The 25,632-nt window shown below is 44.9% G+C and overlaps 2 protein-coding genes and 1 long non-coding RNA gene across 19 annotated transcripts in view; 2 read left to right on the top strand and 1 right to left on the bottom strand.

The window, feature by feature from the left end:
- The window catches only part of UNC13B (unc-13 homolog B), a 237,719-nt gene extending 215,780 nt beyond the window's left edge, over positions 1-21,939 (top strand). For 4 of the 13 annotated variants that reach the window (XM_053204950.1, XM_053204952.1, XM_053204954.1 and 1 more), the window contains 19 exons: positions 761-850; positions 1,192-1,320; positions 6,922-7,049; positions 7,686-7,771; positions 12,998-13,124; positions 13,376-13,472; positions 13,694-13,837; positions 14,160-14,237; positions 14,773-14,850; positions 15,093-15,181; positions 15,420-15,572; positions 15,690-15,813; positions 15,922-15,978; positions 16,167-16,247; positions 17,200-17,347; positions 18,868-18,924; positions 19,750-19,842; positions 20,023-20,182; positions 20,347-21,854. In XM_053204950.1, coding sequence (XP_053060925.1) covers positions 761-850; positions 1,192-1,320; positions 6,922-7,049; positions 7,686-7,771; positions 12,998-13,124; positions 13,376-13,472; positions 13,694-13,837; positions 14,160-14,237; positions 14,773-14,850; positions 15,093-15,181; positions 15,420-15,572; positions 15,690-15,813; positions 15,922-15,978; positions 16,167-16,247; positions 17,200-17,347; positions 18,868-18,924; positions 19,750-19,842; positions 20,023-20,182; positions 20,347-20,632 — 2,205 coding nt within the window. In that variant the 3' untranslated portion in view covers positions 20,633-21,854. Of the gene's footprint in view, positions 1-760; positions 851-1,191; positions 1,321-6,921; positions 7,050-7,685; positions 7,772-12,997; positions 13,125-13,375; positions 13,473-13,693; positions 13,838-14,159; positions 14,238-14,772; positions 14,851-15,092; positions 15,182-15,419; positions 15,573-15,689; positions 15,814-15,921; positions 15,979-16,166; positions 16,248-17,199; positions 17,348-18,867; positions 18,925-19,749; positions 19,843-20,022; positions 20,183-20,346 lie in introns of those variants that run through there. The other 9 variants (XM_053204957.1, XM_027039368.2, XM_053204956.1 and 6 more) reach the window with 5 other exon arrangements.
- LOC113593668 (uncharacterized) lies at positions 21,859-23,787 on the bottom strand. 2 transcript variants are annotated; one of them, XR_008291128.1, is made up of 2 exons: positions 23,121-23,787; positions 21,859-22,399 (listed from the first exon to the last, which is right to left on the bottom strand). It is a non-coding gene; the product is annotated as an uncharacterized LOC113593668 (long non-coding RNA). The 2 variants fall into 2 exon arrangements; XR_003413959.2 differs by lacking the exon at positions 23,121-23,787 and adding an exon at positions 22,476-23,112.
- Positions 23,356-25,632, top strand: part of LOC106981277 (phospholipid-transporting ATPase FetA-like) — a 96,346-nt gene continuing 94,069 nt past the window's right edge. For 3 of the 4 annotated variants that reach the window (XM_053204963.1, XM_015079426.3, XM_053204964.1), the window contains exon 1: positions 23,356-23,412. The gene's annotated coding sequence lies outside the window, so the exon portion shown is untranslated. The remainder of the gene's footprint in view (positions 23,413-25,632) is intronic. The other variant, XM_053204962.1, reaches the window with a different exon arrangement.

Here is a 25,632-nt window from a genome sequence, read left to right as displayed (position 1 = left end):
TGGAGTTTTAATTATCTTGCAATTTCAGTGTCCTCCATTTGCATGAATAATGGAAAGTTGACTGTATATCTTATATTTGGCATATAAGTAGCCATTTGGAGTTTAAAAAAGCAATCCTTAAAATGGAGAGTGGCTCAACATCTCCCTTCAGCTCTTCTTGGCAGCTTCCTCCTAAAACTCATGCCAAGGGGAATGAAGTGAGGCATGGTGGGAAGGTCCTAAGGAACTCACTCCAAAAGCAGTTCTGCTCAGAACTCTGCCATCTTCTGGCTCTGGAATGTGGACTAGCTGGGGTCCCTTGCACAGAAGATACACATCCTCGATCTCAGTCTGGTCTGTAGTGTGGCTCCACTTATATTGCAGAATATACAGTTAGATTATAACTTTTGAAGAACTCACTGTTTGGGTGTAAGAATCTTCACCCAAGAAAAATGCGTGTATATAAATTGTGTGTGTGTGTGTGTGTGTGTGTGTGTCTGTGTGTTCACTTGTGCAAATGCTCACACATTGCATGGGAAGTAGGGTTGGTGTAGGAAGTGCTGCTTTCTGGGGTGGGGATTATTAACCCCTGCTTTTGGCAAGGGCCTGTCTGTCAGTAGAAAAGAGAGGGAAATGTGTAGTTTTATAGCTTTTTTGTTCAGCTCAACTGGGGAAAATCCTAGTGAGTAGCAGATAAGGAAGCTTTTGATTTCATTGCTTTTGGCAGGGAAGGCTTTCGTATTTCTCTGTTCCTTTCTTAAATTTGCTTGATTTGCAACAGAATAATTTCCCTGCTGGAAGCCCTGAGCGGCTTCAGGACTTGAAGTCAACAGTGGATTTGCTGACCAGCATTACTTTCTTCAGAATGAAGGTAAAAGATGAACTGGGTGGGATGGTGATGGGCTGGGGATCTGGCCACAGGAACATGGAGAATAAGAATCACTGGGTATAATCTGAAGCTATAGTATTCGTCACCTCTAAGCCCACATTTCCATACACCTTTCCCTGAGTTACATCTGAGAAGACCATGGATCAACAGAGATGGGATGGGCAGTTCTCCCAATCAGCTATCCTAGCAATTTCATCCTTGGGCAAGGTCCAGGGACTCTTTGAGGGATGATGGGAACCTGAATAGTTTGAGGGGAGTTCTAGGAGGAGATCCTGCACAGGTGAGCAGGACCATGGACCCATATTTCTTTTATTAATTGGCAGGTGCAAGAACTGCAGAGTCCTCCAAGAGCCAGCCAGGTGGTAAAAGATTGTGTGAAGGCCTGTTTGAACTCCACATATGAGTATATCTTCAACAACTGCCATGACTTGTACAGTCACCAGTACCAGCTGGTAAGAGGTTCAGGATCAGGTGGGACCAGTTGGCAGTGGCTCTTAGATCCTTGCTTTTCCTATATCATGGTTATGATGGAAAGTTGGTCAGGACAAAGTCCTTGATGTTCTTGAGGTTGAATAAAGTGTAGAGTAAGGGCCTTCTAGACCATATGAGACATTTGTGGATTGATAGGGACCATTGGACAAGATGTGACATAACTGAGTTGAACAGAAGTGGCAACGGTTAAGTTTTAGTTTGGTACTAAAGTAAGTGACCAAAATTTGAACAATTTTAGGGGGTGAGTCGGTGAATTCTCAGTCCATCTCAGAATCTTTTTTGCTCCTCCAAGCTTAATTTGTTCGAGACTGACTTCTTCTGAGATCCATAACTATCTCTCTGAATTACAGGCTGATGGAAGTTTTTTACCTCTGACCACTTCTCCCTGCACTGCTTGGTCTTCTGAGATATATTCATCAGCTGACTGTCAAATGCCAACTCTATCCTTCTGTGAGGCTGAGCTGTTTCACCTGTTTTATACTGACATCCTAACCTAGTACCTGGTGACTGCGTACATTTTTCTAGATCCTTTCAATAGTATCTTTTTTTCCTCATTTCACAGCCAGGGCTTCTTTTTGGGTCTAGTTACTCAATTACAGCTTCTGTCTTTAATAACTCTGCAGACCACACATTTGCAAAACAGATTCCCTTTAGTCCAACAAGTATGTATTGAATAAGCCAGGTCTGAGGAAAGCATAGTGCTCCTTCAATTAGTTCTCAGTTCATAAGCATATATATAATTCTAATCAAAGAAGTCTGTTAGAAGTGCCTTGAAAAAGGAATGAAATTGCAGGATTCGAAGAAGGAAGAATTCACTCTTGATCAGGTACTGGGTACTACATAGAATAAGGGCATTTGACATAGACCTTAAGAGGCAGTAGGATTTGGACAACAAATGATGGGAGGACAGCCTAAATCTCTTGGACGTTTACCCATTGGTGAATACATCCAATTTGTAATTTTCCTAGGAGCACCTCAGTCAAGACTAAAATCTTGTTCACACTGCCTCCTCCCATTCCTAAGGGTACTTTTTGTGCCAACTGTATCTTTAAGGCTTCCTTCTTTTAAGGTTTGTAAAACCTCATTGGTTCTGAAGTTCATGGGAGGTTTTCCTGGGGCCGTTGTTCAACTTGCCACACTCTGTCATCCATCTATGGGTTCACCTTGGTTGGGGAAGACACTGTTCTCAGCTTTGATTTTTCAACTATGCAGGGGTCTATCTGAATATTTAGTCCCTATTCCCTAACATGAGATGTACGTGGACTTTGAAAGAGAGCGGGGTGCCTGAGTGGCTCAGTCAGTTGGCATCAGACTTCGGCTCAGGTCATGATCTCATGGTTTGTGAGTTCGAGCCCCACATCGGGCTCTGTGCTGACAGCTCAGAGCCTGGAGCCTGCTTCGAATTCTGTGTCTCCTTCTCTCTCTGCTCCTCCCCTGCTCATGCTCTCTCTCCCTCTCAAAAATAAAGACTAAAATAAATAAATAAAAACTTTTTTTTTTTTTTTTGAAAGAGAGCTTATAAACCATTCAGGCACTTTATTTAGCCTTTGAGTTTTGCTGTTTTTTTTACTTTTTTTCATTATCATTTTCTCATTATTCATTATTTACACTGAAGTAAACCATTGGTATCTTTTTTTATTTCCTTCTATTCACCTTCAGTCATTGGTTCATTCATCCATCTATTCCCTTAACAAACTGAACATGTAGTGATTTAAAGTTGATTAAGACACATCTCTGTTTTTGGCAAGCTCATTGTTTGGTGAAGGTGGGGGAGGGTGCAAATTACTGGATATATTGGGTTTTTTAAATTTATTATTACTGCATTTCATTGTAGTTGTAGTTGCCTATTACATCTATACCAAAGTTCATAGAGGGTGTTCTGGGAATCCAGAAGAGAGGCATCTAATCAGACCAGGGGTATCAAGGAAAACCTTTCAGAAAAGGTAAAGCTCAACCTGAATTTTGAGGGATGAGTAGGAGTTGGCTAATGAAAGGGGTTGGGGAAGAGAAGGATACCATATAGAGGTAATAGAATGTTTAGAGACACAGAATTGTGAATGAGTGTGTTAATTTGAAGAAATATAAGCAATTTAATTAGGGTAGTTACAGTGTCAGGCTTTGGAGTTCAACTCTCTGGGATCAGATCTTGGTTCTACTGTTTATAGCCACATGACCTTGGGCAAGTCATATAACGTCACTGCTTTCAGTCTCCTCCTCTGTAAAATGAAGGTGATAATTTCTACCCAGTGGAGTTGTTATGAGGATTAAATGAGACAATGCGTGTAGAGTTCTTAGCAGGGTGTCTTGCACCTAATAACCACTAAATAAGTGGTGGTAGTGGGGTGGTGATGGCTGCAAGGGATTGGTGAGGTGTGGGGTTGAGAGAGACGTCATATTCTGAAGGCCTTTTGTGTCAAACTGTGGAATTGAAATTTATTGAAGGCCTTGACTGAAGGTCATTGAAGGGCAGAGGAGTCACACAAAGAGATTCTCCTTGCAGAAAGATCACTAACAGCTGCATGGAAGAAGGACTAGTTAGGAGATGTTTGAATGATACCGATAGGGTAGTGGCAGAAAGAGTTCAAGGAAGAGATATATTTAAGTGATATTAAGCAGGCAGAATCCACATATTCTGTGAGTTCTGTCCTGGTTTCTATTAACTTCCTGATAATGCACCCTTATTAAGGATTGTGGAGACTGTGATGACATATGGCATCCCACATAAAAGTCCTATCCCTGTTCTTTTGGGTGGTTTCAACTTTGCTTTTGTCCCAGTGGAAGATAAATGTCCATTCCAGCCTCTGTGTGGTGACCCCTACCTGTCCTGTCTGTGGTCTGAATGTAGAGTTGCTTCTCCTTTCCTGAAATTCACCATTGTATTTCTTTACTTCTTCCCAATCCAGTCCTTTTTTGTCCCCCAGCTTTACTGGGATATAATTGACGTATAACATTGTGTAGGTTAAGATGTGCAATGTGATGATTTGATACAAGTGTATATCATGAAATGTTTAACTCAGGCCTTCACTTCACATAATTATCATTTTTTTTGTTGTGGTTATGGTAAGAACATTAAAGCTCTACTCTTCATAGCATCTTTCCATGTAGTACAGTATTGTTAGCTGTAGTCAACCGTGCTGTATGTACCTTAGATCGCCAGAACTTACTCATCTTAACTAAAAGTTTGTGTCCATTGACCACCATCTCCCCATTTCCGCTACCCCTCATCTCCTGCCAAACACTATTCTAACTCTGTTTCTATGGGTTGGATGTTTTTAGATTTTACATATAAGTGAGGTTATATAGTATTTGTCTTTCTCTGTCTGACTTATTTAGCATAATGTCCTCAAGATCCATCATGTTGTTGCAAATGACAGGATTTACTTTTTTTCTAAATTTTTTAAATGTTTATTTCTGAGAGAGATCGTGCAAGCAGGGGAAGAGTAGAGAAAGAAGGGGACAGAGGATCCGAAGTGGGCTCCGCGCTGACAGCAGAAAGGCCACTGTGGGGCTTGAACTCATGAGCTGTGAGATCATGACCTGAGCTGAAGTCAGATGCTCAACTGACTGAGCCACCCAGGTGCTCCTGGGATTTCCTTTTTTATGGCGGAGTAATAATCCATTATAGTTACATACCACATTTTTTTAACTTTTAAAAAAATTTATTTATTTTGAGAGAGAGAGACAGCCCGAGGATGGAAGGGGCAGAGAGAGAGGGAGACAGAAATCCCAAGCAGAGACTCAATGTGGGGCTCAAATTCACAAAACTGTGGGAAAATGACAGCCAAAACCAAGAGTTGGACACTTAACTGACTGAGCCACCCAGGCACCCCGCACATTTTCTTTATTCATCCGCTGATGGACACTTAGTTTGTTTCCATGTCTTGGCTATTGTGAATGATGCTACAATAAACATGGAGGTACAGATATCTCTTTGAGATAGTCATTTCATTTCCTTTGAATATATACATAGAAGTGGGATTGCTGGATCATAGAGTAGTTTTCTTTTTTCTTTTTTGAGGAACCTCCAAACGGTTTTCCATAGTGCCTATGCCAGTTTACATTCCTGCCAACAGTACACCAGGATTCCCTTTTCTCCATATCTTGGCCAGCATTTGTTATCTCTTTTTGGTGATATTCATTGTAACAGGTATGAGGTGACATCTCTTTGTAGTTCTTATTTGCATCCGAGGTGTTTAGTGATATTGAATACTTCTTCTTCTACTTGCTGGGCATTTGTATGTCTTCTTTGGAGAAGTGCCTATTCAAGTCTTCTACCTATTTTTAATCAGATTGCTTTTTTGCTATTGATGAATTATATGAATTCTTTATATTTTGGGTATTAATTCTATATCAGATATATGGTTTACAAATATTTTCTCTCATTCTATAGGTTGCCGTTGCATTTTGTTTCTTTTGCTCTACAGAACATTTCAGTTTGATGTAGTCCCATTTGTTGATTTTTTAAAAAAATATATATTTATACTTTTTAAAGTTTGTGTATTTTGAGAAAGAGAGCAAGTGGGGGGAGGGGCACAGAGAGAGAGGGGCAGAAAGAATCCCAAGCAGCCTCTGTGCTGGCAGCCAGTCCTTCCACTGGTTCCTGGGTCCCTTTTCTCATGAATCTTGAGATCATGATCTAAGCCAAAATCAAGATCAGATGCTTAACTGACTGAGCCACCTAGGCACCCCTCCAGTTGTTGATTTTTGCTTTTGATGTTTGTACTTTTGGTGTCATACCCAAAAATTCATTGCCAAGACCATTGTCAAGGAACTTTTTCCTTATGTTTTTTCTGGGAGTTTTATGGTTTCAAGTCTTATATTTAAGTCCTTAATCCATTTTGAGTTAACTCTTGTTGAGTGGTAGAAGATAGGGGTCCAGTTTCATTCTTTTGCATGTGAATATCCATTTATCCTAACAGCATTTATTGAAGAGAGTATCTTATCCCCATTGAGTATTCTTGGTTCCCCAAGACCTTTTCTTATACTGCTAGGAGAAGAGCTTCCTAGATACAGTTCTTCCTCCTAATAGCATTCATGAGGTTAAGGGAAGTCCTTAACCCCCTGAAGGTTAGACCCACTTTCATGCTAGGTCTGTTCAGTAGCTCCTGCAGAACTTAAAGGAGCTTCTCAGAGCTTGTAATGTATACGTGCATGTGATGATGTAGGGAAGGTGTCAGAGGAGACTGCCAAAGGGGGTCACGTTGAACTAGACCTACTTAGTAAGGCTGGAGGGGCAACTTACTTTGGCCAAAGAGTCACCATACTCATAGCTACTGAGAGAATGAAGAATGGGGACAGGCATCCTTATGTCCTTTAGACTGACCAAGCTTATCACATCAGTGCCCTGGAGCTGGAGAAGTTCTCTGGGATGGACTCTTTGTGTATAAGGACCTCCCAAGAGTCACCCCTCTGACAGAACATGAGCAGTCTTGTGGAAGACAGGCTTAGAAGAGGAAGGGTACCTGATTCTAGAACAGGGGTGTGGGGAGGGAAGAGAAAGAGGAAGATTGGAGACATTCTGCACATTCTACTCTGATTCTCACCATCTCCCCTGCAACAAGAAACAGGAGCTACCTCCAGAGGAACAAGGACCCAGCATTCGGAACCTGGATTTTTGGCCCAAACTCATCACACTCATTGTGTCAATCATAGAGGAAGATAAGAATTCCTACACACTCGTTCTGAACCAGTGCGTATCAACCCACTTGGCCCTGTGTGGTTGGTGGTTGGCTTGTCCATCTGTCTAACAGCCTCTTTCTTTCCTATCTCTGTGTGTTTGCAGTGCCACCTCTTCCTCCTGTACATCCGTCTGTCCCTCTGTCCCTTGTATCTGTCTGAGTAACTGTTTCTGGAGACAGGTGTGGAAACATAATGGGGGGCCCTGCCCAGACTGAGCCAGCCTCCCTGGAGTGAGAGGCCCCTGGGAATGGCTGCCGTAGGAGTCCCAGGGGATCCAGAGACCATGTGTGTATGTGTCTGTCCACTGTGAATAAAGTGGGCTTTCTACGTCCACCCCCTCACACTTTCTCCTCCATCTTCTTTAGCCTGGGCCTGCCTTCTATACTCAACACTTCTCTGGGTCTCAAATCCCTGCCTTCTGGGCATCCTCTCCCCTGGGCCCACCTTGCTTGAGGGAATTCTCTGCCCCCACTTGTCCTTCCACTGGCTCCTGGGTCCCTTTTCTCCAGATTGAACCTAGCCCTGTTTCCTAGGCTTCTCCTCTCTTCAATCTGACCTCCAAGAGATTAGGCATGTTAGCTTTGGAATCAGTCAAATCAAATAGCTCTTGCTTTGTTCTCTGACTGTGGCTTCTTCCATCATCCAGGTTTCCTCAGGAGTTGAATGTGGGAAAAGTCAGCGCAGAAGTGATGTGGCAGCTCTTTGCCCAAGACATGAAATATGCACTGGAGGGTAAGGGTGTGCCCAAAGCAGTGGTCTATAGGCTCCTTGCCCAACCACCTTGTTTACTGTCCCTTTCTTCTCCCAGACAACTATAGGTTCTGGGTGAATGGTACAGAGAAATTAGAGGGATTCTAGGCATAGGCCTCAGGAGTCCTTGGGTAGGCAAAGGTTCAGCCAAGGTAATAATGGAAATGGCTGTGTGGATGTGGACTCCCCTTTACAGCTTTAGAACACGTGCCTGTTTAAGACGTTTCCCAGCCCAGAGAGCATCTCTTCCCATGCTGGATACTCAAGTGGCCCACTCCTTGGGGTATGAATGGTCGTATGAAGTTTATCTTTACAGTTTTAAAGAATCACAGAACCTTAAATACACAGATAGGATTATTTTCTCTTACCGGAGGCTGCCTAGCCTGGCTTTCCTTAAAAGCTATTTTGGATTGGTGTGACAGAGCCAAAAAGATGATACTTCCCTCGCTTCTCCTATAAAGTAGTGTGATGGACAAATTATTATTGATCTTGTTCATTCAGCTTATTTCTTACTTTGGTCCACAAAGATATCACTGTCTGCTTGTGTCCAGCCTTCCCATTTGTACCCTTCGGTGTTCACTTATTAAGCTGCCTTTCCCATCTGTTTATATATGTTAGTCTGTATCCTCAGTCTGTGTGAATTGACTTAGAAAAAAAGGGGAGCAGCCTGGCGGCAAGGACAAAGCAGAGTCTGGATCTGTTATTCTGGTGGCGTGGCCAGACTGTGGGTAACCCTCAGACTTAAACTTTTGAGGTTTAAAAGCAGTAAGTTTTGAGGTTGAAAGAAACCTTGAAGATCAGTGTTTAAGTTTGAGACAGCCACAGTCTGTACATGCACATTCTGGAATTCTGCCCCAGAGCAATGGCTGCCTCTTGCCCACATTGGGTCAAGTCTGGGGTGGTAGCCCAGGCCTTAGCCTTTCATGTCAGTGAGGAAGTCACTTGTCCCTCTCCAGGCAGCACTTAGCAAGCCTGATGGGGGTGAGTATAGTCCCAGTTCTTAAAGAATCCAGCTCCGGTGGGTTTTGAGGGGAAAAAAAGAAATACCTATGAAAAGCGAGTCAGGTTCACAAAGATAGTATGAGGTAGGACAGAGGTTTTCAAACAAAGGTATCTTAGGAGCTAAGTGAAAAGGGAAAACTGGGGCAGGGGGAGAAGGGTGCTGGGCTCCAGGTTTTTTACCCGGTGCTAGTTAAGTCAATTCTGCTTTTTATCAATCTTATATGAGATTCTAGGTAAGACTTCTTTTTAAAGGGGAGTTCTGCTAATGTTTGCAACAAACACAAAAGAATTGAGAACTGCTCTAAAAGAAAGAAAGTTGACCTGGTTTCAAATCTCAATTTCACCACCTAATCAGCAGTGTGTTCTTAGACCAGTTTTTATGAGCTCACATTTTCTCATCCATAAAATGGGAGTGATAATAGCATCTATTTCACTGAGCTGATAAAGAAACGGAGACATATTAATATACTTAGCATACTGCATGGCATTTACTCAGCACTGAATAAATCTTGTTAAGGACAGTAAGAAACCATTATAGGCTCATGAGCAGAGATGCAGTGTAAGCAAAGTAGTATTTTTATAAGATTTCACCTTAGTGGAAAATGGGGGCAGGTGGAACAAGGAGAGACGAGAAGCAGGGACTGCAGATAATATTGTAATAATTTAGGGCTGAGGGGATGGGGCTGAGGTTAGAGCAGAGAATTGAAGAGGGAAGAATGCATTTTGATAGCTCCTGGAAGGAGGTTGTAATAGGACTTCATAATTGTCAGAATGTGGAGGGCAAGAGAAGGGTAGGAGTTTGGAGACCTGGATGATAAAAGGATAGTGTTAACTCTGACTGTGAAAATGCTACCATTCACCCATTTTTAAAAATTTTATTAGAGAGGGTGCGTGCACACATGCACCTGAGTGGAGGAGGTGCAGAAAGAGCGGGAGAGAGAGAATCTCAAGAGCGAGAATTCCCAACTCAGGGCTTGATTCCACAAACCATGAGATCATGACCTGACCCGAAATTAACAGTCGGATGCTTAACCAACTGAGCCACCCAGGCGCCCTTCCACCCTTATACATTTACATTATACATGCAAATGTATAGTTTACATACATAAAATAAAAAACCCTTTAAGAGCATAATTTGATTAGTTTTGACAAATAAACACACCTGTATAACCACTACCCCAATTAAAATATAGAACAGAAAGTTTCTTCTTGCCCCTTTGCAATAGATCCCCAGCCCGTTAACCAAATGCTTATTGAGTATTTTCTTTGTGCTCGGCACTGTGCTAATTGTTGGAACCCCAAAGAGATGAATGAGGCATAAGCCCAGCCCTTTGAGAAGCTCACATACTATTCTAGACAACAGACATAAAAATTGGCAGTTATGGTTTAAAGTTCTAAGAGCCACGAAGGGAATAAGCATAGGGTGCTGAGAGGAGAGCAGTGTAATCCACACCCAGGAAGACTTCTAGGAGAACCTGAGAAAAGGATCTAGGAAGGCTTCCTGGAGGAGGTGATACACAAACTGAAACCTGAAGGATGGTAGGACTTAGCCAGTGGGGAGGGGAGGTAGTAGTGATGGGAAAGGGAGACACAGAACATTTTAGGAAGAGGATACAGTATGTTCAGAGATGTGTGGTCTAGAAAGCTGTCATGTTTGGGAAACTGAAAGGAGTAGTTCGGTGTGACTAGCACGTTAGAGTGTAGGGGAAGAGATAAATAGGACATCAAGATAGAAAAGTAGGACAGAGCCAGGTCATAAAGGAGGTGGTAAGCCATGTTTAAGCTTTTGGACTTATCCTAAGGCAGTTTGGAGCCAGTGAATAGCAATCCTTTGTTAAGGGGTTCACATGATCAGATTTATAAGGTAGAAAGGCCACTCACGCTGGCTGTTGTATGGAAAATGGGTTGGAGGAGGGGCGCTTGGGGGACTTAGTCGGTTGAGGTTGAGTCTCTGACTTGGGCTCAGGTCATGATCTTGCCCTTTGTGGGTTTGAGCCCTGCTTGGGGCTCTGTGCTGACAGCTCAGAGCCTGGAGCCTGTTTTGTATTCTGTGTCTCCTTCTCCTGCTCACATTCCCGCTCTCTCTCAAAAATAAATAAACAACTACAAAGTTTAAAATTTGTTAAATTTAAATAAACATTTAAAATTTTTTAAAAAGAAAAGAAAGAAATTGTATTGGAGGAGGAAGGACCAAGTTGGAGGCTATTGTAGTAATCCAGGTCAGAAATGGTGGTAACAAGACCTAGGCAAGTGACTGTGTAAAAGAAATGGTTAGATTCCAGAGAAATTTTGGAGGTAAAATCAGCAGGCACTGGTGATTTAACTGGATGTGAATCAAGAGGAGGAAGGAAGACTTGAGGATGAAGCTCAGCATTGAACAAGAGGCTATGATTAGTATGTATACTCTGTTAAAGTTCAGCCAGAGATTTTAGATGCTGAAAGATGGGGGCTAGAGTTAAATCCTGGCAAAGTGAGATGTTCCATCAAAGCCTTATGCAGACATTATCAGAACCAAAGAGAGATTTGGGGGAGATACCAGCAAGCTGGATAAGTGAAATCATGAGGTTGAAAGAACTCTTCAAAGATGAAAGATGAATGAATGGAGAGAGGAATGTGGAAATCAGGGGCAGGAGAAGGTTTAGAGACTTGATTGTCCATTTTGAAAGATTAACCACCCCCATACTTCTACCTCCCAGCAACAACCTCGAGCAACTTTATTGGAGCAGGACTCCGTGGGACTTGTTAGAATAAAGCGCAACCAGCATTTTACCAGTCATCCTGTTTTCATATCACAGAAGTTAATATAAAAATTGGGATTTGGGACCAGAGTACAGATAATGGGTTGACAGAGAAAGTGGTAGTTAAATAAATATAGTACCTTGGTCTCTATAAGAAAGCAATTCGGGAGGTTTGGAGTGATGGAGCAGCTCTGCCTCCACTTCTAGTGGGTTACTGAACATAAAGGAAGCAGAGCCCTCTTCCTGGTGCCTTTTGATGTTTCCAGGTTCATGGACTGGTTTAAGGACAGCAGAGTGTGGGTGGAAAGCAAAGGGACAAGCCCTGAGAAGTCTCTCTGATGTCCTGGAGGTGGTGCTACCTGCTGTAGCAGGAGATGAAATTTCCTGGGACTGGGGGCCTTTTGAGACTGAATCCCAGCTTCCCATTTCTTCCTTGAGTGTGTGTTGTAGTAATTCACAAGCGCCAACTGCCCCAGACTGGATTTCTGCCTTGACATGGAAGAGCATCACCCATAGCAACTCAAAGTTGAGCAGTAGAGTTCACAAGGACCCTGAGCCCTTTTTTTTCTCTATTGCTCAGTACTCTTACCCAGTTGCCTGTTTTTACCATTATGTTATATATAAGGCTTTTATTATTCAGATTAATGCTTTATCTATAAAGGGGGTGGATGAAGAGAACCTGTGGTTGTTGCCAGTGCTCCAGACATTCTGGGCAAGCTATGGGAGATGTTTGTCCTGGATTTTCCAGAAGACTCTGGAGATCCAGCTAGATGACCTTAAAAGTCCATAATAAGCATCCCATTTTCTGCATCATGATAGCCCTTTCATCTGGTTGTGTTTCCACGGTTTCCAAACTGACTCTTCTTATTTGCATACTTCTTTGAGAGTTCATTTTCTCAGTCTCTCAGCTGTGCTCCGGGGCCCTTCAGTTTACTTCAAGATGCTGTTATACTCTGGCTGTTCAGCTGCTCTTTCTATCAAAGTGGGCCCAATTTGGTTTTCCCTGTCTCTGTGTAGTTGTCAATGACCCATTCATACCATGTATAGCTATTCATCTCTGCATCTAAGCCCATCTGAGGGAATGGCCCAGCTATTAGGATCAGTGAAGTCCTAGGGAACCTCCATACTGCTCTAGTCCTGGGCAGTCTCCTCACTAATCAACATTAGCACCCTCTGGCCTTCTTTACCAGGGGCCATTTACTCAGTTGACACTTCCAAAAGCTAAAGCAGCTAGAAGACTATAGGCCTTATCTGGGAGTCTGGCTTAGTCTCTAAAGGAAGATTTAGGCCAGGCTCTTGGAGAGCAGAGTACTGGTTGGGGGAAATGGTTGTAAGGAAGTGATTGGGCGTCACCCTTGTTCTAAGACATCTGATAGAGCGGCCCGACCGGATCTGCTGCTTTGGGAAAGTTCAGGAACCATGGCTCCTACTGCTGGGACCTGACCCCAGCCTCCTTCCCCACCACTAGAGCATGAGAAAGACCGGCTGTGTAAGAGTGCTGACTACATGAACCTACACTTCAAGGTGAAGTGGCTCCACAATGAATACGTGCGAGATCTGCCTGCCCTCCAGGGGCAGGTGCCTGAGTACCCAGTGTGAGTCATCATGCGGGCACTACAGAGGGAAGGGAAGGGGGCCCCTCCATTTTAGGGGTGGGCAGGACTATTGTCTTCAATTCAGTTCAGTAAGCCAGTCTTGAGACTGCCAGTTCTGGGCTCTGTTGTAAAAAGAGAAAAGCATCAAACCATGCCCTACTTTCCAGAAGACCCGAGTCTGGGGTAGCTGTTAGGCACATAGCATTTGCCAACCACTTGCTCCAACCCCCAATTCTCCTGCCTGGCTGCAGGTGGTTTGAGCAGTTTGTCCTGCAGTGGCTGGATGAGAATGAAGATGTGTCCCTGGAATTCCTACGTGGGGCCCTGGAACGAGATAAGAAGGATGGGGTAAGTTGGAAGCTTGGACTGCACCATGGGTCAGGCCAGGTCTCCCAGCAATTAGCTATCAGCAAAAGTTCCAGGGCTTTAGTTCCTTGCCCTGTGGAATTCATAGGGAGGGCTTTTGAGGGCCAAAGAGCCACTCCTGCTGGGCAGAGTCCTTTTGAGCCCTGCACACTTGGGAAAAGGTAGTGGCTGAAGATGATGATCCTGTTGTTGGCCTTCCTTAGTTCCAGCAGACATCAGAGCATGCGCTCTTTTCTTGCTCTGTGGTGGACGTCTTCACACAGCTCAACCAGAGCTTTGAGATCATCCGGAAGCTGGAATGCCCAGACCCCAACATCCTAGCCCACTACATGAGGAGATTTGCTAAGGTGACCATGACTCTCCCTTCTCCTTTCCATTTGCCACTACCAGGCTCATGGCCTTGTCACAGGCCCAAGCACAGTTCCTCTCTGTGATGTCCTTCAGGGGAACTCTGGCATTACCCCCTTCTCATTTGCTTGTGTCTGGGGCACACTGGGGGTTTGTCTTGGTGCTGTTCTGGGGTTGAGAGGAAGCTTTGTCCCCTTATTGTGAGATTCCCTTCTACCTTCCTTTTGTTACTGTTCTGGGATGAGGGATATGACCTCAGGCAAGATCCCTGTGGGGAGAGCTAAGGGTTCCCTCTCCTTTCCTTTTCTCCTCTTTTTTCAGACCATCGGGAAGGTGCTGATGCAGTATGCAGACATCTTATCAAAGAGCTTCCCAGATTATTGCAAAAAGGAGAAAATGGTGAGGGTCAGGCCCTGGGACCCTAGAGAAGAGAATGGAAGACATTTGAATCCTCCTTGCTTTTAAGGCTATCCTCAGAGCTGAGGGTGGGGATGATACTCCTGACTTTTGGTTCCTAGTAGGGCTTTGCTTGAGATTATGCCACATAAGAGAAGAACTTGACTAGGAATTCCTCTGAGCCTCTATTTGGTACTTTATCTTCTACTAAGCTAGATCTTTACTTAGTCTTTCTTTTTTAACAACAACAACAGCCACAGCAAAAAATCTCTTCAGACAGAAAGTTAATAAAGGATGATGCCATGAATACCTGAGGCCCACCACCTGGTTTAAAAACACAAACATTTGCTTCTGGTCTTCATTCAAGGAGAATTATCTGAATTGGTTCCACATCTCAGTGATTAGGAAGGAAGAGCGGTATTTGGTTATGTGTTGTAAATTCCCTGTGGCTTTTGGAGTAGTATGAGAGAGGTACCCTAGGCTGATAGGTCCTGTGCTGAAAGCAGTCAAGACTCAACACCTCCATCTGTCCCCAAAGCCCTGCGTCCTGATGAACAACATGCAGCAACTGAGAGTCCAGCTGGAGAAAATGTTTGAGGCCATGGGAGGCAAGGAGGTAGGTCTCGGGGTGTGGGGTTGCTGCACTTCACCTTTGTTCCTGAGCGTTCTGGCCATAGATCTCTACCCTCTCCTCACCAGGTATAGGCCAGGAATTTAGCTTAGGATCTGGGCTGCTTTAAGCTGAGGGATTTGAGTAGGAATTGGGATAAAGGCTCTATGAGGGTGGAGTTAGGGGCACAGGAGGGAGGAAAAGGGTATGAAAATCAGCTTAGCCAAACACACCTTCTATGGATACAGTTGGATCCTGAAGCTGCAGACAGTTTGAAAGAGCTGCAGGTGAAACTGAATACGGTTCTGGATGAGCTCAGCCTGGTATTTGGAAACAGGTAAGTGGCCCCAAAACACATAGCCCACGGAGCAAGATCTGGTCCCTGGCCAATCCCAGAACTCCTGCCCCACACCTATCCATCCAGCTGTAGGTGTGTGGATCTTCCCACTTCTCCTGTTGGCTGTCCCTGCTGGAGCTGCACCAGAGTGTGCTGGAGTGGGACGGAATAGCTGGTGTTGCTCCAAGGTCAATGTGTGTTTGGGGAGGGGAGGGCTGCACTGTGGGCACATGTATAGTTTTCAGGTGCGGATTGATGAGTGTGTTCGACAAATGGCTGACATCCTGGGCCAGGTGCGGGGCCCAGGGAATGCATCCCCCAGCGCCAGGGCCTCAGTGGCTCAGGATGCAGATAGTGTGCTCCGGCCTCTCATGGACTTCCTGGATGGCAAGTGAGTACAGCACTCAGGACTGTCCTTTGGGACAAGCAAGGCAGAGGCGATCCGAAAAGCCTCTCGGGGAGGGGTGTCTCTCAAACTCTCAGTCTTACCTGTTATGTGGGTCTACAGCCTCACACTCTTTGCCACTGTGTGTGAGAAGACAGTCCTGAAGCGTGTACTGAAGGAGCTCTGGCGGGTGGTAATGAACACAATGGAAAGGATGATTGTTCTGCCCCCACTCACTGACCAGACGGTAAGGACACTCCCCTTCCACTTCCTCCTGCTGTCTCCCCTATCTTGCTCCACACTTCCTGATCGAGTTTGGAGTCCTCTGCTTTTGACTGATCTCTTTTCTGCCCAGGGCACCCAGCTGATCTTCACTGCTGCCAAGGAGCTGAGCAATCTTTCCAAACTCAAGGTACTGTGGATGGATGGAGTCTTCTGAGGCTGGGGGATGAGTGGGAGCCAGGAAGAAGGAAATGTGAGCTTTGGAGACTAAAGAGGAAGGGAATGAGAGGAACATGTACTGTGGGCTGGCAGGTGGGAGAAAGACTTTCATGACAGCCCCAAGTTGTCCTGATGCTGTTGCTTTCTCTGGGGTTTCAGGACCACATGGTTCGAGAGGAAACACGGAGTCTTACTCCGAAGCAGTGTGCCATCCTTGACCTCGCTCTGGACACCATCAAGGTGGAGCCTTCCCCTTCTCCAGACAGTTATACTACCCCACCTCAGTCATACTACCTCTTGGCATTGGCATTCTACTCTGTCAGACTAGATGTTCTTTGGGCTCTTGCCACCCCACATCCAGAAGGGAGTGATTTTTATGTCTGTTTCTTTCTTTGCTATGTTGATATTCCTGCTTGGGAGCAACCAAAATGGTCTTGGGAGCAGACCATTCTGTATGGTCTCAGATGACTTACCATGGACCCAGAGCACTTATTCCTGGGTTTTGAGTACAGTTCAGTTCACTTAGTTCTTCATTGCCATTCCTGAATATTTTCCACTGGGAATTAATCTTCCAGATCCTAATACCCCACATCTGGCTGAAAGTTCCCACTTCCACTTACGTATACATTCATTTGGGTTTCCAGAGGATTTTTTTTTTCATGGTACCCATTGATTCATTCAACTGGGAAACCTATGCACAGGGTACTATGCACTATGAAGGATACAGAGAGAATCAGATATAGTTCCTAGCTTTAAGATGCTTATAATTTGGTAAAGCTGTAATAAGGCAGGTACATATGAAGTGTGATGCAGGGCATTTGGGAGAGGTATGCCATAAGTATAACGTTCTTTAAGGGTTCGGAGGGATAAAAAAGTACTTTGCTACTCTCTCTGCCTAAAATGCTCTATTCCAGATCTTTGCCTGTCTAGATAGATCCATACTTCAAAGTTCACATCCAGGAATGTGGTCATCCCTTACTGCTCCTACCCAACTAATACACTTCACCTGAGAGATTCTGACTCTACATGGTATTCCTCATCTTGTTATTTATTTAATGGCTTATTGTCCTCATCATCCTTTTTTGGCATCTTCATTGAGCTTCTGCTCAGATGTGATTTCTCTGAGGACAGTGTGGAAAGCTGCCTCCGTGTAAGGGGATGGGGCTGTAGCAGGTATTCTTTTGTCTTTCAGCAATACTTTCACGCGGGAGGTAATGGGCTGAAGAAAACTTTCCTGGAGAAGAGCCCAGATCTACAGTCCCTACGTTATGCCCTATCTCTGTACACACAGACCACAGACACGCTTATCAAAACCTTTGTTCGCTCACAGACTGCCCAGGGTAAGACCTAAGGGCTTTAGGTCCCTATCTTCCCCTCCTTGATACACTTCTGCCTCTAGGGAGTCAAAAATTTCCAGCCCTTAAGGAGGATCCAGGTACTTCTTAAGAGAGCCTGTCAAACTCAGACCCCAGGATTTCTTGAGGGACCCCAATACTCACTTCCACACTGTACCCATACTGGACAGGAGAATCACAGGGACCTGGTAAATGGGCCTGCAATTCTTTTCCCAGACATTGCCTGGCTAGCACATGTTCATTCGGCTCAAAGAGCGTACCCTGTTAGGAAATATTTGTCGGAAAGCCTTGAGAATAAGTTGTTGAAACACTCATGAAGACTCATAGTTTTGGGAGCCTTGTTGGAAACTGTCCGGGGGGGAGGAAGCAAAAAAAGACTTTATAGATTGTCTAGTGTGGATGAGAGGGGGAAAAAAAAAACCCAACAACTAGGAGAGGCAAACCATGGGAGCAGTTGAAAGGAGGGTGTGGATCATGGGCATAATGGATCTCTGTGCATAAATGATGCTCCATCCAGCCTCATGGGTGATGCTAATGCACAGGGACTAGGCAGCTGGTTTTCTCCCAGTGTCTTCTAGTCCTCAGAACCCCTCCCTGCCTCCAGGCAGGCCTCTCTATAACAAAACACATCTACATAGATATGGTTCAGACTGAAATTCTGACCCTGACCCAGGAGCCAGGCCCTCCCAGGAAAGACTTTCAGGCACATTTGTTATTGCTTGTTCTGGGAAATTTAGGTGTGCTGCCTGGAGGAGAGAACCTGATGGAGGGAATGGGAGGACTTAGGCCTTACTGAGCCTTTCATCCAGAGCACAGAGCTGACCTGGAGGGGAAGTGGGATCCAAGTCATTGGACTAGAGTTAATAGAAGGTGAAAAGATACAAAGGACCTGCAGTACTGCTCCATTTTCCACATCTGTTCTTATTTTAAGTCCAGGATAGGAAGAAAAGGGAGGAAAGAAGTTATGAGCCTTGTTCAAGGGGACAGGGAGATCTTTTACAGAGTTGTACATGGAAAGGCCTGTAACATCAGGGAAGTATCTGAGTTAATCCAAAAAGGCTTTTTAGAAATACTGAGTTTTAGGCTAGATGTAAAGATGAAGAAAGGCTAAAATGGGCACATATGAGGTAAGAGCAGAGGTGGGGACTGCAGGGGGAGGATCGAGATGGATGTGTGTACCTTTTATACCCGTTGCTTTATTATTTAAGGCCAAGAAATTAGAGCCTACAATGTCTCTCTTTCCTGCCCTGCTGATTTCAGATACCTTCTCTATGTATATTCTGCTTTTCCCCATGATTACATTGATCCTTGACCCATGAAGTCTAATTTGGAGCATTCAGGCACTGACTTCAACTGTTTGATTTCCCTCTCCACCTCATCTCTGTACTCCCCCAGAAAATGTGTAGAGTTGCTTTGAATGGCTCTTAACTCCTTAGACCTCTAACTGGTTCTTCTTTTCTATCCTACTGCTGCTACTACCTCTTGACTTGCCTTTCCTCACTCAGTGCATGATGGGAAAGGTATTAGGTTCACTGCTAATGAGGACATTCGGCCGGAAAAGGGTATGTTTATGTTGTACACCTTGCACACATGAATCTAACATAGGCTAACACCTGTCCCCTGTGAACTAGAATGAGCTTCTTAGGCTGGCTGTAGGGGAGCCATGTGTCAAAGTTCAGAAGCTCCATCCCAAGTATCAGAGATGAGTGATGTATTAATACAGTCCGAGATGGGGTTAATAATGGTTCTGTCCTTGGGATTCCCCCATCCTTCCACCTTAGGATAAAGAAGTTTTATCTGGGGTGCAGAAGTTTTATCTCTGGTGAGATGTCTGCTTAGGGGAGCCTACAGACTGGCTAGAGATTGGGTCTGGGAAGTTGCTTGTAGAGGGGTCCAGGTTTTGAGTAGGACAGAGTCTGAGCAAGGCAGCCTCCCAAGCAGTGACCTTCAGGATTCTGAAGGTAGGTGGGAGGGTGCTGCTTTTGGCTTGAAGGGACCCACATTGTTCCATTGAGACACCACAGGGTGGACTTAGTTCCCAGACAAAGATAGAGGGTGGCAGTACTGTCCTCCAGTACCTTTCAATGAAAAATTCTTCATCCTAGGAGATAGGAGAGGTTTGGGGAAACTGACAGATTCCTTGTGCACTTTTGGAAGACATTACACCTAAAATGTTGTTAGCCTAATGTACCTTAATATGCAGCCTCATTCTTTATCCCTTTCCTTTCCCTTCTCCCATTGCTTACTTCCCCATGGCTATTTTAGGTGATTGCTTCATGCTCTAGGGTGTAAAGTGGGCTTCCTATCTCCTCAATTTCACCTGGGATAATTAGGCCTGATGTCTTAGAGTTCTCCAATGAGGGATCAACTGTCCATCTGTCCTTCAGGGTCTGGTGTGGATGATCCTGTGGGAGAAATCTCTATTCAGGTGGATTTGTTTACACATCCTGGAACTGGGGAGCACAAGGTCACAGTGAAAGGTGAGTGGCACAGACTTACAGGTCTCAAACCTTTTCTTATGCAGTGGCCTCATCAGTTGAAGACAGGGGCTGCTTATCCCGGTCCTCTAACTTAGCCTTCCTCCAAGGGGAATGCCACCTAGGGCTCAAGAATTGGGAACACTTGGTAGGATCCCTCACAGGCTTCTCTTGTTTGGGCAGTGGTGGCTGCCAATGACCTCAAGTGGCAGACAGCAGGTATGTTCCGGCCCTTTGTGGAAGTGACCATGGTTGGCCCACACCAAAGTGATAAGAAGAGGAAGTTCACAACCAAGTCGAAGAGCAACAACTGGGCTCCCAAGTATAATGAGACATTCCACTTGTGAGTTACAGGGTGGGGAACCTGCAGGACTCTGGGATGGGGGTGAGCTGGGGGGTAAGACTTGAGAGGGGAGAAGAGGGATGGATTGGATGGTGGCTGGGGAAAATTCAGTTGAAGGCTCTTTCAGCTCTGGCCTCCTCCCTCCACCCATCCTATGCTCACAGCCTCCTGGGAAATGAAGAGGGGCCAGAAGCCTATGAGTTGCAAATATGTGTGAAGGATTACTGCTTTGCCCGGGAGGATCGTGTTCTGGGGCTGGCTGTGATGCCTCTGAGGGATGTGGCAGCCAAGGGAAGCTGTGCTTGCTGGTGCCCCTTGGGCCGGAAGATCCACATGGACGAGACAGGCATGACTATTCTCCGGATTCTGTCTCAGAGGAGCAATGACGAAGTGGCTCGGGAGTTTGTGAAGCTCAAATCGGAGTCTCGTTCCATGGAAGAGGGGAGCTGAGCACCCAGGTTCCTGTGCCAACTGGATGGCATCAGTTTCACAAATCAGGGCCAGTGAGAATTACTATATATCCAGCTTAGGGTCCTCATAGTCAAGAGGCTGACTCCTTCAGTTTAAGGAAAAATTTGGGGTGGTGAGAATATTTTCTCAGAAAGGCTCAGGAGTCCCTGACCAGCACATCTGTGGTGCTAGGAGCTGGGCTGTCAGGGTTACTGCATAGGGAGGTAGAACAGACATTTCTGAGAGTGTCAGCCATTATTGTTGGTAGACACCCCTTCACCCCCTATCCCATCTCTACCCCTCTCCATGCCACACCTTATTCAGTTAGACCCATACATATAAACCATTAGAAGAGCACTGGTTCTTGTTGAACCATTAGAGAGCCTGGAGCATGTGCCTGGTTAGCTAGTCAGTTGAGCCTACAGTTGTCACTGAGCCCTATAGTCTGGATTGGAGTATGCCAGGGCAGGAACATACAAATTAGAATTTAGACTGTCCCTCAAGCAGTCTAAAACCAGGATCCACTGGTTTTGTGAAAACAAGGCTTTGAAACTGAACAAGATACCTTCTAGAAATGACCTGTGCTAATCCTTTTCTCCAAATTATATGTCATGAGTAGAATGAGGTTCACATGATAACTTCAGAGCCCTGAGCAGGAATATTCTTTGGAACCCAAGCACCACAGGCTACCTGCCCAAGAGTCCCCCTCCCTCACTCCTATAGGAAAGGGAGCAGTGATGTTTCAAGACATGAGCGGCTATTCCTTTGTGTATGCACCTGAGGCCTAGTTGAAGGATCCAGGAGAGAGGGCTGTATTTTCTTCTTGGGTAGGCCCTGAACAAAGCCAAAAATTGTAGAAACCAGTCTAGAAAGAGTCCTCTTCACCTATGGCCACTGCCTTCTGTTTGTCCTCCCCTTTGCAGAAAGAATCTAGTCTTTGTCCTCACTCCCTTTCATCTAGGTCAGATGCTGTTCCCCTCACAGATGTTCAACCCTACAGAGGGAACTTGGACTATGATTCCTCTGTACAGGCTGGATGGAGGGGGCTTCAACATTTCCTGGGAGGTCAGAGATGAACTCTTTCAGGAGATCATATGGACTTCTCAGACCCTTCATCAGAGATGTGACACGGTTCTTGGATACCCTTGGTAGCAGCCTCCTGGACCTCCTGAGGACTCTGTGTTATCCATAGCTGTGCTGGCCGTTACATGAAACAAGAAACTAAGCATCTTTGCTGTTGTTAATTATTGTATGTGCCATTGTTACAGGACATTTTTGGCTAGTGTGTAATAAATTATCTTATAGCAGCCTTTGGGGTCTGGTAATTCTGCTAAAGTGTGGAAAACTGTAGAAATGACTATCCTGTATAATGGTAGATTTTGTACCCCTGGCCCTTCGCTGCCTCCTCCCTCCTCACCACCTCACAAGTGGTGGGACCTAAAGGAGTTTTGGATAAGCACCACGCAGTAAAGCAGGTAATGGGCTAGCATCTTGGCCTGGACCTGAGACCACCAATCCAGTTAACAGAGTCATGGGATTCAGGGCATCAGCTCCCTGCAAAAGGTCCAGAAGAGTAGCAGATGACATACGCTAGTGAAAACTAGTCCATGTTGTGAAGACAAGGTAAGGGTCTTCTGGGGAGATGTGTGCCTCTGGAGATTGGTAGAGGGCTGAGGCTGCCAGTACAGGACAGAGGAGTAGGCCTAGGAGTGCACATTGGCCTTTCATTTGGGAAAATTCCAGAAGAAAAGCTGGAGTAGAAGTCTCCTATATGGGAGAAAACAAGGTATAAGTGAGATCTCCTGGTCTGGAAATCAGAAGCTTATGCAAGAAAAGCGCTCACCTAGTCTCTCAGCCCTTGTGGGGTGGGGGCTGAATGGGAGCACAGGACAGATTAACTCCAGTCTTCCAGCTCATTTCCATTTGCTTGCTAAATAAACCCTTGCAGTTCAGTTCCCCAGTCATTTTTAAACTTCCTCCTTCTCTTTCCCCAAACCAGTTGCCCTCTATCATTTCTGCCTCAAACTTGCCTGTTGAATCCACTGTCTCACCTCATTTCCCAGTACCACAAGTGGAGTAGTGGCCTTTAGTTCCTCTTGTCTGGATTACTGTGATTATCACCTGCCTCCATGCTGCCCCTGCCCTCTTCACCTACTCTGGTAAGTCTCTCCTGTTAAAGCTGTTTAGTTATCTATCACAGCCCTCAGGCTGAAAAATTGTAAGACCCTCCAGGACAGTGCAGACACCGCCCACCATCCTGTAGCTATTCTAAACCGCAAGTCCCTGCGGTTTCCCCCTCCCCCACCCCTCCTCACCCTCACCACACTGTGCACTCCTCTACCTCTCTGTGCCTTTCTTTGCACATTGAGTTCCCCCTTGCTAGAATGGCCTGCAGCCTTTTCCACTGTCTTCTAGGTTTTGATACTTACTAGCAGCCTTTAGAACCCAACCAACCTGAACCCCTTCACACAACACTTTAATTAGTTACAATTTGTCTGTCTTCCCTCATAAGACTGTGATCTGCCCAAAGGCAGGCTCTGAGTATTTCTTCTCTGTTGCCCAGCAGCCTGCACAGAGAGCACTCGAGTACGTAAAGACAAGCCAACTACTCCAGGACCCCTTCGAGAAACACTGGTGGGGAGGGGCGGTTGGCTGGCTCCAGAGGAGAGGGGTGTGGGCAGGGGCGGGGCTCTGCTCTAGGCTGGACCCTGGGGCTCTAGGGCGCCTGCGCAGAAAGCGTTAAGATGGAGGCTGCTGGAGTTGACGGCGGCGCAGCAATGGTGAGCAAGAAGCGCCCGAAGGTGGCGCCGTAGGAGAGGTTATTGCCTTCTCCCTCCCAACACAGAAGAGATTGTACCCACATACTACCGACATTCGTACAGCTCTGTACTTCGCAGTTTTACCTGTCCATCTTCCTCTTGTAAACTGTTCTCCCGATACTCTTCAAGCTTACTGCTCCCTTCTCGTATTTGAGTATACTTAGGGTTTCCAAGACATTCCAGAGAAGATCTATTTACCCAGATGCCTAACAAAAGGGATCTTTATCCCCCACCAAATACTTCCCAAAGTGGGACACATTTATTCAGTTACCTTATGAAATAGATCCCCAAATCCCTATCTAGGGCACTTTCCTATTAACTCATGGAGTTTGTCCACTTCTCCCAACACTATACACATTCACGGAGAGGCATAAATCTCACCCCACATTTGACTTGAAAGTGACACCTTTGCTATAATTCTTTTATATGACACAGGAGACCTATTCCATAAAGAAAAGTCAAACTCTAGCAGGCTACCCAAGGCTTGCAACAGGTTTATAAGTTTGAATTAGTAGCTTTTTTTTTTTTTTTTAATGTTTGTTTATTTTTGAGACAGAGAGCATGAACGGGGGAGGGTCAAAGAGAGAGGGAGACACAGAATCTGAAGCAGGCTCCAGGCTGTCAGCACAGAGCCCGACGGGGGGCGCGAACTCATGGACCCTGAGATCATGACCTGAGCTAAAGTCGGACGCTTAACCGACTGAGCCACCCAGGCGCCCCTGAATTAGTAGCTTTTTAAAACCAAACTTCACAATTTAAAAATGGATTTCCAGTTTTAAAAATGAAAAAAAAAAAAAAAGATCTGTTGACTCTTAGCTCACACTCCCCTCAAAGCAACTGGTGGTTGGAGTTGAGAAGCAAGTGTTAATTTATTGTAGTTTATGACAGACTCTATTACTCCTTGTTTTCTTACAGTAGGCTTTGCTTTATTTGCCTGGCATCTGGTAGGCATTTGAGTTTGTGACCCCTGATGTAGGACTTTGGTTTGGGTCCTTTTCTGAGCCAATACTTTGAGCTCTTAATGGAAACTGAAATCCAAAGAAGATAGATAACGTATCTATAGGTTGTCTTTGGTTTCTGCAATGCTTTGATTAGGATCAGAAATCATCCTAGTAGCTAAAACCCAGGTGAACTCTATACCAAAGTGTTTTTGGTGAGAGGATGCAATAAAAATATTTATAGGTACCTCTCTGGCATTTGATCTTGAAGAAAGCCACTGTGTCAACCCCTCTCCAGTGAGGTCACGCCAAGGACAAGAGGTTGTTTGTTTCTTTTCCAACACCTACTTATAAAAGCACCTGGCTCTGGTCTATACAGGAAGTGATGTCTCAAAAGTGTTGTATCCCTTGTTCTAGAACACAACAGATGGTAACCTTCCTCTCTGAGAGAAATAACAGGCCTTGTAATAATCAAGAATGGTGATATTCTGCAGACTGTACCGAATCAGAAGTAGAAATACCTTTAACAGTGGATTTTTAAAGGGACAAAATCATTTGAGCACAAGTGTATGATCTACCTATTCATTGTGAATATTAGATGAATTTCCTGAATGAACCTGCTATACCTAGATGTGAAAGCAAACCTGAAGAAGCAACATGGAATAGTCAAAATGGTATTGGAGTGTCAAAAAACATGTAGCTCTGCTACATACAAGTAAAGGGACCTTGATTTTTAACTCCTCAGAGACTCTGTTTCCTGTATCTGTTAAAACAGACTAATAATTTCTGCTATGTCTACCTTGGAGCAAATGGGCTCATTTAAATGTGAAAGCACGTTGAAAAATACACATTTTCTCCAGGTATATAAGGGATTATTATTATAAATGATTCTCTGAGTTTATATGAGCAAGTTTATATGATTAACCTGCAAGGAATTAGTCTTTCATTGCAGGTTCAAATGAGCAAATATTTGCCAAGCACATACTGTGTGCCAGATAGTTGTCTAGGCACAGGGCCTAGCATTGAACAAACAAAAACTGAATGCATTTAGGAGTGAGTCACCAGCATATTGAGTGTCCAGTAAGTACCCAGTGTAGTATCACAGCATGATGAAGCAATAGAAAGAATCTAGATTATGGACTTCAGTTTGCCACTATTTCATAGCTGTGTAAACCTGAACCTCCAATCTATAAAATAAGGAAGTTAGGGTAACCTCTAAGGTTCCTTCCCCCTAAAATACGTT

This window comes from Acinonyx jubatus, chromosome D4 (assembly GCF_027475565.1).
Source record: "Acinonyx jubatus isolate Ajub_Pintada_27869175 chromosome D4, VMU_Ajub_asm_v1.0, whole genome shotgun sequence".
NCBI lineage: Eukaryota > Metazoa > Chordata > Mammalia > Carnivora > Felidae > Acinonyx > Acinonyx jubatus.
The sequence above is the reverse complement of the archived record's forward strand: the minus strand, read 5'-3'. Positions and strand labels throughout refer to the sequence as shown.